Consider the following 13,352-nt stretch of genomic DNA (forward strand, 5'->3'; position numbering starts at 1 on the left):
ACCTCCATGTTTGATATTCCCATTTTTTTAGGGACCTACCCACAACCCATGGGATGCTCCTATTCAGATTTTTCTGACTTGCCCCTTGTAGCATCCTCCTCTGCCCTCCCCTGGTACTGGATTGAACCCAGGGCCTTGCACATGCTAGGCAATATTGAGCCATATCCTTAACCCTTTTTATTTTGAGACAGCATCTCACTACGTTGCCCAGACTGGCCTTGAACTTGCAATCTTCCTGCCTCAGCCTCCAGAGTAGCTGGGATTACAGGCATGGACCATAATGCCATGCTTGTTATATTCTCTTTTTACCAAACTGGTAGAGTTTGACCTAGAGGAGATTGTACATCTCTCTAGGTAGGCATCAATCAGTCCCACATCTTCAGGAATGTGAATTTGGAGGTTACTTTCAGGGATAGCCTGTACGTTCTTTGATCAGGTCTCTTGAGAAATTTATCTCACTATTTCTGGATTACCTGAGGCTCGTGGTCACTGTGACCCAGCTCATGCTCCTGGCAAACATTATCAAATTTCTGTAAAGTAGAAAAGACAATACTACATCCAAGGTAATATCTAGGAAATAGGTAACATAGATTCTAGCCCATTATAGGTGATCATTTCAGTGTCAAGTCCTGTGTAGCCCAGTGGTCCAGAAACATAGGGTCAGTACTTTGACATGAAAATGGAAATTCTTAATTCAATGTAGTCTCATTGGGGAAAAAGGATCAGAGAATTTCATGGGCTATGACATGAGCTTCAGCTGACCATCATAAGCAGAAACAGCAACAAGGGGAAGCACAAATGAAGGATCAGATTGTTATTTTCCATACAAACTTGTTTCTTGTGTTGGGAGCTTCATCTCAGCCTGTGATCTCTCTCCTTACATATGGGCTAATAGGATTCTGGTCCACATGGCATGACATCTTATCTTATCTGGGAGCCATCAATATCTTATAGACCCTATCCAATAACACATCCTATAGCTAAATTAGGACTCTGTGAACACTCTCATGACTGTGGAGGTCCCCAAGATCTTCTCTAGTCCCTTCTAGGACTCTTGCTGTTACACTGTCATATTTTAGTGTCATAGCTCAGAACAGACCTGTTCCCCAATGTCAAGGCAAAATCATGAACATTAGATTGGCTGAGATTCATGAAAGCCTTTTCCTGTTCTCTCAGGTTTCTGAACAGGATGATCTCAGATCCCCCTGAACACTATCTGGACCTCTATTCTTTATCATCTATGTTAATGGTTTCAAAGGGCTTTCCTTTGAGCCCCCTCTATGGGGTAATAGGGAAAGATTAAGCAGGAGGGACTTCAGTCCTCCTTTTCTGGCTTCAGTCAGAGAAGGTCTACTTTCCCCCTACATTTTGAGCCTCATCCTAATATTTTTATTGGAACAATGTATTCCACCACTTAAAAAAAGTTTGAGAAATCAAAGATCCATTCCAAGGGCACTATTCTGTGGCTAACACCCCCAGAAGCAAAGAACACCCACTGATTGTACTCTCACCACAAAAAGGTACATTCAGAATTTCAACCACAAGTGCATTATCCATCCCCTTCCATGCAGGATCACTGGGAAGTACCTCTTTGGACAGAGGGTGGATTCTGCTGGAACACATTCTACCTGCCACATATGCACTGCAACCTCTGCCCACCACACAGACACAGCACTGACAAACATTTCAGGATCCCCAGGGCAGCTAAGGCCAAATCCCAAACAAACCACTTGAAATATGGACACACACCTAACCTTGTTGGGCTTCCCTCCATTGCTAACTTTGTTTAGTCTATACTTCCATTTCACTGTCATTGGGACTTCAGTTTGTGTCCCCCACCAGACTTGTTTTCCCTGTACACAGAATTCAAGGACCCCCATCTGCCTAACCAAGCTTGTCAAAGAGTAAAGGAGTTTACTATGTATTTTTTTTTCTGAGCTCTAAGATCTTGAAGATGATGCCTGAAGCCATATTTCCCCCACCCCTTCTCTTCTAACATGTATCACTCCATACATGGGCAAGCCCCACCCCAAATTCAGAGTGCAAAGAGGAGCTAGACTTAACCAGCAAGGTCAGTAGGCTGTACCTTCTATCCCAGGATCCTGGCTAGTGTTGTAGAGGCCTAACTTGCTAGATATGCAGTTAATACCTGGTTTCTAACCCTAACTCTCCAGTTTTCTTCAGGGGAACACAGACTTAGCTTACAGTCTCTTTCCTGCAACTCTGCCACTCCCACAGCAAGTACACAGAGGGATCAGACTTGTTTTAAGATGGTCATCTAGGTCTCTGGGCAGAATTTGTTTTTCCATAGTATGAACACTTGGGGAAAAGATCAGGGTAAGAGGACAAGGGAAGTCATGGAGGAGTTAACAGGTTTCAGAGAGGGTCCTGGAAGCTAGAGGATGGGATGTGTTGGTAGAAGTGGGAATTAAGGAAAGGGATTAGAGATTCATCAAGTATAAAGGGGAAAATGGTAATGTTGGCAGCTCAGAAACCCAAGCTCCTTCTATAGGCCTTTGGGAAACAACACCAGGTTGGATTTGGTGCTGGTGGTGAGGATTCATCATTCCACAATTCAGTGTCTGAGGATGAGGCAGTAGAATAAAACAACTGTTTTCTGCTCTCTTAATTCCGAACTCTTCTTGATTTGAGCAGGAAGGGACATTAATTCTAGCCACTACTACCAGGCTGACCAGCAAAGGTGTACTTCTCTGGGCCCAGTCTGAATACAAAGGCCTTCTCTGAGCACCCCTCCTCTAATACCTCCAGGAAGGTCTGAAACAGCATTTCTCAAACTAACAACAGAAAGGCTAAACATAAAATGATGCATATAGGGATCTACTGGCTCAAAGGTATCAAGACAGTATCACTCCCCACAAGAGCAACAATGAATCTTTCTGGGTTTCTCCAGGAACCAGGTTTTCCTGATGGAAATCTGAGCTGAGTTCCTTTCCTCTAGATCTACCTATAAGTCATCTTGCCCCTCAGAGACCCAACCTGGGAGCCCCAGGGCCTTCTCATTTCCAACACTTCTTCCATAAAAGCTAGACTGGTGAGCTACTTTCCCAAGCTCTTCAGTCTACTCTGGGGAGTCCAGGAAGACTTGGAGTCTCAGGTCATTCATGGCTTTGTCCCCAGAGGACCGGAAGCTGTTCGTGGGGATGCTGGGCAAGCAGCAGGGTGAGGAGGATGTCCGACGCCTGTTCCAGCCCTTCGGTCATATTGAGGAGTGCACAGTCCTGCGGAGTCCTGACGGCACCAGTAAAGGTGACCTGAACTGCTCACTGGGATTACCTGGTGACGTTTTCACAGTCTGGGCCACATGATCCTTTGGCCCTTGTGGCCTGAGCCACCCATCCCTCTATCCTGCCCCAGGCTGTGCTTTTGTCAAGTTCGGGAGTCAAGGGGAAGCTCAGGCGGCCATCCAGGGTCTGCACGGCAGCCGGACTATGGCGGTGAGGGCGGGTGCCTGGGCCAAGGGTGAGGTCAGTGGGGTGGGGATGGGTTTCTCCTCCTATATGTGCTCGGTACCCTGGGCCAAGGGCCTGATGGGAAAGGCGCTTGACCCAGAGTCCGGGCTGGGGTCAGGACCAGTCACTGCGGCCTACCCTGCCCTACCCGTCCAGGGCGCCTCGTCCAGTCTCGTGGTCAAGCTGGCGGACACAGACCGCGAGCGAGCACTGCGGCGGATGCAGCAGATGGCTGGCCAGCTGGGCGCCTTCCACCCGGCACCACTGCCGCTTGGGGCCTGTGGCGCCTACACCACGGCGGTAGGTGCCTGGCCTAGGCAGCACCAGTGGGCAGGTGGCTGGGCCAGATTAGGGATTTGAGAGCCAACGCAGCTGCCGGTTGCGAAACCCTCCAACACGCCCTTGTTCTTTCCCAAAGATCCTGCAGCACCAGGCGGCCCTGCTGGCAGCTGCACAGGGCCCAGGCCTAGGCCCAGTGGCCGCAGTGGCAGCCCAGATGCAGCACGTGGCGGCTTTCAGCCTGGTGGCTGCGCCACTGTTGCCTGCAACAGGTATGACTCCAGCACCCTGAAGCAGCAGCTGGGGAGGGGAGGGTGGCCCACAGCCTGACTCACACCTCTTTCACCACCAACAGCCAACTCTCAGCCTGGCAGCGGTCCTGGCGCTCTGGCCGGCCTTCCAGCAACAATTGGGGTCAATGGATTCGGCCCATTGACTCCCCAGACCAACGGGCAGCCAGGCTCCGACACTCTCTACAATAATGGGCTCTCCCCTTATCCAGGTGGGCCACCCCAACCCACCCCTCTCTGCCCAAATCTCCCTTCACTGGAGTAGTGAGCAGGGAATGGGGGGCAGGGCTCTGCTTTGGGGAAGGGACTCCCCCATCATCCCTGCTGCCTCTCACAACAGCCCACCACCTCCCACACTCCCTGTCTCTCACCTGACCCTGCCCACCCGCCTTCACCATGGGCCTCGCGCCCCTCTCTCCCCAGCCCAGAGCCCTGGTGTGGCTGACCCCCTGCAGCAGGCCTACGCTGGGATGCACCACTATGCAGGTTTCACTTGGCGCTACGCGGCCTGGGGGGTTGAAGGGCCCCAGAAAGAAATAGGGAGATTTGTGGGGAGGTTTAGTCTCTGTTCTGAGGAGTCAACCCTCCCATCCAACTCACCCCATACCCCAAAAAGCTCTCTTGGGACAAGGGTTATGGTGGACTGGTTTGAACTGATCAAAAATGGCCTGGGTCCTGTTTGGGGGATGGCTCCTGGGGATCATTGCCCACTCCCACCTCTGTCTCCAGCAGCCTATCCGTCGGCCTATGCCCCAGTGAGCACAGCTTTTCCCCAGCAGCCTTCAGCCCTGCCCCAGCAGCAAAGAGAAGGTGAGGGACTGGGGGCTGGAGATCAGAGCCTGGTGGGGTTGGACTCGGGGTCCCTTCCCTGAACCAGCCTGCTACTGTTCCTGCAGGCCCCGAAGGCTGTAATCTCTTCATCTATCACCTGCCTCAGGAGTTTGGTGATGCAGAACTCATACAGACATTCCTGCCCTTTGGAGCTGTTGTCTCTGCCAAAGTCTTTGTGGATCGAGCCACCAACCAGAGCAAATGTTTTGGTGAGCTGAGCCCTATACCTTGACTTCTCCCACTCCTGGCCCCAGAATCCCCTTACAGACCCTACAATAAGGCAGTGGTTTCCAGCAACTGCATGTGTGGCACAAAGTGGGATCACAGACCAGAGATGGGGCTAAGCCTAGACCAAGAACAAGCCTTCTTTCATGTTCACTTAGGAAACTCAGGTGTCTAAGGTATTCAATCAAGACAGAGCTTTGGAGTTTGACCAGAGCCAAAGTCATCTGTCTGGGACCAGAGATGCCCTCCAACTCCAGCTGCAATTCTGAAGATTAGAATGGGAGTAGTAGAGGGCAACAGCCAACCCAAGCCAGGGAAAGACAGAGAAAGACCCAACCAACACCCTACCCTGCTCCTCCCACAGAGTTACCTCCCATCCTTCCAAGAATCACAGACCATCTGCCCTTATGAGTGTGCTTCTTCTGTGTATGCATGTATACACATAAAAATGGGGGGGGGTAAATATTTGGTGGAACTGGCCTGAGGAACTTGGGAAATGAGGGGGTCAGTCAAATAGAAAGGAGGCCCTGCTAGGCAGGTTCACAGCTAACTTCTCTGCCCACCCTCATGCCTAGGGTTTGTTAGTTTTGACAATCCAACCAGTGCCCAGACTGCTATTCAGGCCATGAATGGCTTTCAAATTGGCATGAAGAGGCTCAAGGTCCAGCTAAAGAGGCCTAAGGATGCCAACCGGCCTTACTGATCTGCTCTTACTAACCAGCCACAGAAAGGTGAGTATCAGATGGATGCCAGGCAAATAGGATAAAAAGAGGAGCCAGGACTAGAAGGAATCCTTGAATGGAGACTTTGTGCTTTTCCTTCATTGTGAGGAATGAGATAAATGAGACAACATTCCTGTCTCCACAGGAGATACAGGAAAGGCCCTGGAGAGGGTCCTGGGAGTGAGATTTGGGCTAGTTTTTGAAGAGTCTTTTAGCCTCTTGTAGTCTTATAGTCTCTAGGTGGTGGAGAACCATTGAGTTTGAACGAAGAAGAGATAAGATATGAGGGCTGAGGTAATGACAGTGAACTCGGAGATGAGGGGAGAGAAGCAAATATACTTAAGAGGCAGGGCCTGGTGGGTGATGGACAGAGGTGACAAGTTCTAGTCTCTGACTAGGTAATGGGTCCTTAGAAGGCTGCCTGCAACTTTTAGAGATGTGCTCACTATCCCTGAAGGTTCACCTGGCCTTGCATCACTTAAACTGCCCCAGTAACCCTTTGCAGGGGCATTGGCTGGAGTCATCTGCCTAGGACCCAGGATCTGGCTTTAGTGTACCAGGCTGCTGCCAGGAAGAGAGACCCTGCTAGGCATCGGCATTGTCACTAAGCGGGCAGGCTGCTCTTGTCTTTCCCTCTAGGGTGATTTTTACCTCCCCCCTCTCTCCTTATCAATTAATACCCAACAACAGAAACTGAAGAGTGAGAAGAAAGGGAAGAAAAAGCACAGAAACGCTGGAGCAGCCCTTCCGGAAGGAGCAGCTGCAGATGGAAGTGGATCAGACCCGAGGCTGGTGCCTGGGGCTCAGGCCACTCAAGGATTGTTCTTATCAAGTGGGTTGTTCTGCACCTGTGGCAGAGAGCTCAGGCTGTCAGGGCAGCTAGGGCTGGTTGAGGACTGACTGGGGAACCAGCAGAAGGCCTTGGGGGTGCCAAGGGCTTCTCCACAAGGGAAGCCCAGATTAACTTCTTTCAAAATCATATCATTCCTTAGAGTTTAGGGACCAAAGGACTATTGCTTTTTTAAGAATATATATATATCTATATCTATATAAACTAAAACAAACAAGAAAAAACACAAGAGAAATAAAAAAGACAGTATAGAGTCTCATAAAAGCTGCCTTTAAATATCCCTAGGAGACAGGGTGAAGGAGACCTTCGATAGCCTCAGCCTAGGCAGTGGGAGGCTGTGGAAAGATTGTCTTGTGTCTTATCCCCTCTTAAACCACTCCCACCTTCCCTTTTAAAGATAATTAAGGACCTGAGGTCCAGGTAACAAGAGGGTTATGGAAGCAGTGAACACACAATCTCCAATCTCCAGCCTCAGAGGTCATCCCTGAGGAGATCCCAAGAGGAATTCAGGCCTACCCTGGTTTTGTCATCCTACAAGGCCTCCTGGGCAGCAGAAGTGGTAATCTTCCTTTCCTTATCAATGGTTTTCCCCTGGAACCACTGTTTCTCCAGACAGGAAGAAAGAGGGAGTTTTGGTCACGTGAATTTTTTCATCCCAGTCAGTCCAGATAGACAGAGGCCTTGCCTTTGGCTGAACTGAGACATCTCCTATTTCTCCTCCCCTTGAACCAGCCCCAGTGTCCCCTTGCTCCAGGCCACCTTCTGTCTCTTAGTCTAAGTTTGCCTACCTGTAAAGTAGATTCAAGATATATGTAGAGGGCTGTGACAACAGACTTGGAAGGTTTGCTACTGTATATACTGCCATTGAGAAGGGGATAATTTTCAATATGTAGAAGCTTCAGAATTAGGGGTCCCTTTTTACCCAGGACCTAGGAGGGAAGTAGATGTTTTGCCAAAATACTTCTTCATTCCTTTAAAAAGTACATCTTTCCTATGCAAGAGTGTCTCATATGTGCTTATCCAAGGTGCTTTTAGACGGTGAGCAGTGTTCAGCTTAGAAGTGGTGTGTGCTCTGTCTGTCCGTCTTTGTCTGTCCGTTGTATCCAGTGGGTGCCATATAAAGCTGATCAATGGTGGTGCTTCCTGCCTGCTTCTGTGAGATGGGCAAAAGATTCCGCTTAGAACACCGTGATTCACCTTGCCTTGGTCAGCCTTTCCTGTGCCCACAGGGCCTTGCACATTCTTTTTTCCAGGGGGATGATTTCCCCTCCACCCCATAGAAATGAATAAGCCTAGTCTGAGGCCCCAGCTGTTTGTGGGGGCTCTGTAGTCCCCAGATGTTGCTGAGGCTGGAGGTCTCTGATATGATAACATTCAGACAGTAATGGATGTGGGGTGGGGTCAGAAGATTCTTCCTGCATAATGGTTTCTAAGAAAACTTGTTCCCACCTGTTCCTCTTGTCTTTGACTCATTTTTGGAGGGAATGGGAATCAAAAATAACATTACCAGGTAAGGCAGAGTGTACATCCACCAGTAATTTTCAACTGAGAGAGGAACCACTCTTGAGGGGATGTGTATACCAGCATAATGCTGACACATAATTGGAGCACCCCAAACACACGTAGCCCCTGTACACTTGAACAGATCCTCACCTATAGGCATAGGGTGCTCTCAGTGTTAGGTGCTAAACATGGCGCTGGGTGCTGGGACCTAGGTGCAGGTCACATACCTGGAGTAAGGGGAAAGATAGGCCATGAATGCAGTTACAATGAAGAGCCACGGAGGGTCTGTGCCAGCAAGAAGAAGAAAACTAAACTCAGGCTTATTGGCAGGGGAGATTAGAGAAAGTCTCCCAAAGGATATTAAGAACGGCGAGTATGCTGGGTATGTTGACACACACCTGTAATCCCACCAGCTCAGGAGGCTGAGGCAGGAGGATCATGAGTTCTAGGCCAGCCTCAGCAACTTAGCAAGGCCCTAAGCAGCTTAGCAAGACCCTATCTCAAAATAAAATATAAAAAAGGGGCTGGAATGTGGCTCAGTGGTTAAACACCCCTAGGTTCAACCCCTGGCATCAGAAACAAACAAACAAAAGAAGTAGGAGTGTCACCAAGGATGAACTGAGACAAATTTGGACAAAGCCTTTGGACAGCTGCATCATTTTGAAAAATTATCTTTATTTACCAAGAAATAATAATGATTACCATTTATTTCTGTCATATTATTCTACCATGTTTCAGATAATGGGTACAAGATAAGATTTACCCCTTTCAAACTCTACCCTGAATCTTAACTCATTACTGAGTCATGTTGAGATACTTGCACCAAAATGACATTTAGGGTATTTTGCTTCATACTTTAGGGTTTGAACTATGAACTGGCCAACTAACTCCATAGCATCAGAGGTTGCTGTGCTCTAGACCAGGGGTCAGCAAACTATGGACCTGTGGGCCAAATCTGGCCTATGGCCTATTTTATATTATATACAAACTAATGGGTTTTATATTTTTAAAGTGTTTTCTAAACAAAGAAAAATAAAATGAGACAAAGGCCATATGTGGCTCACAAAGCCTAAAATAGTTATTTTGTCCTTTAGACAAAAAGTTTGCCGACCCCTAATAAGATTGTGGAAGACTTGTATAATGTTCAAATTTGAACACATGGTATTTGTGTCTCTGTTTGTGTGTACATGTATTAGTCTGAACTTTTTCTGTTGCAAGTGTCAAAAACTCAAACATGCTTAAGCCAATAGGAAATTAATTGGTGTGCAAAACTGATAAATCAAAGGATGTGTCTGCCTTCAGACATAAATGTCTAGAGGTTCAAATGATGATTACTCTATCTCTTGACTTTACTTCCTTCTCTTTGGTCTAACTAGCTCTAGCTCTGAAATCCTAGGGAAGACTTTGGCCAGTTTTGGACATGCACCTACCTCTAGGATGGAAGACTGGGCCACCATAATTCACAGCTTCACCAGGACTATGAGAAGGAAGAGAAATGGGTCCCCAAAGGAAGGAATGATGGGAAGATAAGCAAAATGTGTCCATTATATTTCACCCTTTATTTCATCCACCTAAACTTTTCTTAATGAGCATACAATTTCAAAAATGTGCCTACCTAACAATGCAGTGATCCTAAACTCAACCAAAAACATACTCACCCACTTCTCAATTGTAGAGAAAACGGTATCATATCTAGTTGCTTTACTCAGTTCAGGGTCTCTTAGTGATGTGAAATTCTTGATCAGGTATGGATGTGACTTATTAAGATTTTGCAATCTATAGATAAAAGATAAATTTAGCTACACCTATGTAACCAAGATGGAATACAGTTTAAAAAAACTCTTCCATTTGGAATAAGCGAGAAGAGAAAACAATCTATTCTAATCTACAGCATATAGCACATCCTTCTAGACGGTGGAGTCAATTTCTTGATCAATAAAATCAATTGCTCTTGGTCCTTTCCATGGGGGAAATATTTCCTTTATTATCCATTGTTCTTTATGGACATCCCTAAGATGACCCATCTATAACTGTAATATCCCACCTCCCTTTGACATGGTTTTGGGATAAAGATTGCCTTAGAAATCCAGCATTCCCTGATCTCTCTTTACCTGATATGTGGATTCTCTGATTCCTGGGTTCTCTGTGAACTAGTAACCATCATCAAGAATCTTGCTGAGTCTTCTTCCTAGAGTCTTTTTGTAGCCTTCAGAAATGTGGTTTACATCTCTAGTATCACACTTTAACCATTCCCCTCCCTTCAACTTCATAGCTTCCATAGTGGCCTGTTTATGGTGGTGCTCATACAGTCAGAATTCCTATTTGACTCATGGCCCATTCATCCTCCAGTGACCTTGGCCCTCACCAGACAGTCAAAATCCTTGAGTGGAACCAAGTGCAGTGGTGCACACCTGTAATTCCAGTGGTTCAAGAGCCTGAGGCAGAAAGATCACAAGTTCAAAGCCAGCCTCAGCAATTTAGCAAGGCCCTAAGTAACTTAGCGAAACCCTGTCTCAAAATAAAAATATACAAGAAGGACTGGAGATGTGGCTAAGTGGTTAAATCCCCCTGGGTTCAATCCCAGATACATATATATATATATATATATATATATATATATATATATATATGTAAATAATAATAATAAAATCCCTGAGTTGTACTGGCTCCTGGGTCTCAGCCCCAAGGAGATTCTTAGGACAGTACTGAGGCAACCAAGAATACGCTCATTCTGTCCAGCAATAGGCAGCTTGCTTCACTCCTTTCCCTCCAGATATGACCTGTATCACACTGAGGTCAATCACCAAAGGATGCCTGAGGAGAATCTTTCAGTTGACACTGAATATGGGGCTCTCTGATAACCTCCAGAGCTTAGGGACTGTCAGGAGAGTCTTTAGCCTTCAGCAGGGCTCCTAGAATGAATTTCTCTCCTTGGATGCAACCTGGGTGTCCTGGATATGAGGAGCAAAGACTTTTGGTCTGAGATGGGTTTGGTGACCTCTGACCTTGGAAATGGCTCTGGTTCTGCTGTGTGCTCTGACCAGACCTGGAGGCTCACCCCTGTCTCAGGGCAGCAGAACATGCATGCAATACCTCCAAAAGAGGGTGCTATGGATGTGAAGATCACTGAATCTCCTTGATCCTTTCGGGCTTCAGTTGTGATCCTTGAACATCTACTCTTCTGACTGTGCTGGCTTCCATTGTGATGTGAGGAACTCCAGCAGGGACTCAGAGGCTGTTTGTAGCCTCTGGGTCTCCTTGCATGGCTGGTATATTTTATATTCCATTACATAGCCTGGAATTCTTCAGGAGAGCCAGTGAAGGAGGAAATCTGTTGGGCTTAGGGAGCTTAGAGCCTGTGCAGGCCATGCAGCTACCTTTCAGTCTAAGGCCTGATTTGGATTTTCCATCTAGCCCATATCCTGGAAGGGCTGACTGGGTGACTAAGTCTGTCTGAGTGCAAACTCAAAAGGGCAGAGGGTCCCTCTTTTTCTCCCTATCCCTTCCTTCAGACACAGTTATTAAAATATCTTCCACCTTGTAGCAGCCTGAACTGACCAAAGCCTTTAAATGGCCATCTGTCGATGGAACTTTGAACCTTCAACCTCTGCTCTTCTGCCCTCCAGCTGCCTAAGAGCACAGAGACCCAGAAGGCAGACTGCAGGTCTGGGTAGTGCTTTTCCCAAGGGATGTCTTAGATGCTCATCAGAAAATGCAGGGGATCATGAAGAAAGTCTGTAGAATGAGCCTCAGCTTCTTGGAAATTAGCCCAGAAATGGCTTGACCTAGTGACCTTGGCACTGGGCCTCTGAGAAAAAGCCAGAGGTTGGGGCTAAGTTCCCTGCAGCTAAGTAGGAAAAATCAGCTGTGTCCTCAGGCTTTTTTTTACTACCTATTAGGACTCTGTGTTGATTTGGGGACTGATTATTTCTGTCTGAACCTAGTCCTTTAGAAAGCAGTCTCTGAGGCAAGGATTAAAATGATGACTATTTTGGGAGGTGGAAATCCAGGATAGTGGCAGGGGAAGGAGTGCAGAGAATGCAAGACAATGTATTACTGTGTTGACCACTGATTTGCATGAGCCATGAAGAAAAGCAGGTCACATGACAGTGAAAGGCATGTTTGCTAGGCACATGGTGTTTGCAAAGAGAAGTTACACCTTGGAGCAGTTCCCCAATAGAAGATTTTGGAAGGAATTTATCCATCTGTTGTCCTCTCATCTGTTTTCCATCAGCCAAGGTACACCTCACAGACAGCTAATTCCCTTTATCAGTTGTGTCATTTGTTGCCCAGATGGCTGCTGGGGAAGTCAGCTCCATGGCCTGCCACATGGAATTTCTACCAAAGATATGAAAGTAGAGAGGCTACATGGCTTAGGCATGGTGCTAACCAAGAGAAAAGAAGGGAGGTAACTGAGAGAATCCAAGAAAGTGCATGAGGTTTATGCCCAGAATATTCCACCCTCTTCCATAGGATTCACAGTCAAGGACCCCAGAAACTAGGCACCAGGAACTGTCTAAATTCCAAGCCAAATAAATCTTATTTAACTTGCGGGTAGGGGAGAAGCATTCAGAAGCATTCAATAACCCCCTTTCTGGAACTTCACAAGCCCTAAACTCTAGCCCCTCCTGGATCTTCCACCTCTGTGCTTTTGTTCTTACTCACTTTAGCTTAGAGAGGAGAATTTGACTTCACAATATACAAGACACATGATTATCTGGCCCTTGGCATAAGGCAGAAAATGCAACTCTAAACAAAGCTGTATAGTGTTCTAATTCTGCCGCATGGAGGAAAGCTGAACTGCAGGATCTTATAAAAAATCTCAAGAAGAGGCTAACACACTCCAACATCTAGATATTTTTTTTCTAGTGTGTCCCCGAAATCTACATCTCTGATGGATGCATGATCTGCATCTCAATATAAAGTAGAGTTTAACCAGATAATGTGTGTGTGTGTGTGTGTGTGTTACTGGTAGATTGAACCCTGGAGTGCTCTGCCACTGAGCTACATTGCCAACCCTTTTACTTTATTTATTATTTATTTTTTTTGTTTGTTTGTTTTTGTTTTTTTTTTGGGTGCTGGGGATCGAACCCAGGGCCTTGTGCTTGCGAGGCAAGCACTCTACCGACTGAGCTATCTCCCCAGCCCCCGCTTTTACTTTATTTTGGAACAGGGTCTTGTT

The 13,352-nt window shown here is 46.9% G+C and overlaps 1 protein-coding gene across 6 annotated transcripts in view; it reads left to right on the forward strand.

Moving 5' to 3' along the window:
• Positions 1–9,620, forward strand: part of Celf6 (CUGBP Elav-like family member 6) — a 32,750-nt gene extending 23,130 nt beyond the window's left edge. Inside the window, exons 4-13 of one of the 6 annotated variants that reach the window (XM_047539441.1) lie at positions 3,139–3,267; positions 3,376–3,455; positions 3,627–3,770; positions 3,889–4,021; positions 4,105–4,251; positions 4,463–4,525; positions 4,769–4,849; positions 4,936–5,079; positions 5,671–5,826; positions 9,547–9,620. In XM_047539441.1, the coding sequence (XP_047395397.1) occupies positions 3,139–3,267; positions 3,376–3,455; positions 3,627–3,770; positions 3,889–4,021; positions 4,105–4,251; positions 4,463–4,525; positions 4,769–4,849; positions 4,936–5,079; positions 5,671–5,798 (1,049 nt within the window). In that variant the 3' untranslated portion in view covers positions 5,799–5,826; positions 9,547–9,620. Of the gene's footprint in view, positions 1–3,138; positions 3,268–3,375; positions 3,456–3,626; positions 3,771–3,888; positions 4,022–4,104; positions 4,252–4,462; positions 4,526–4,768; positions 4,850–4,935; positions 5,080–5,670; positions 5,827–6,507; positions 8,101–9,546 lie in introns of those variants that run through there. The other 5 variants (XM_047539440.1, XM_047539444.1, XM_047539442.1 and 2 more) reach the window with 5 other exon arrangements.
• Positions 9,621–13,352: the final 3,732 nt, after the last annotated feature.

This window comes from Sciurus carolinensis, chromosome 2 (assembly GCF_902686445.1).
Source record: "Sciurus carolinensis chromosome 2, mSciCar1.2, whole genome shotgun sequence".
Classification (NCBI taxonomy): Eukaryota; Metazoa; Chordata; class Mammalia; order Rodentia; family Sciuridae; genus Sciurus; species Sciurus carolinensis.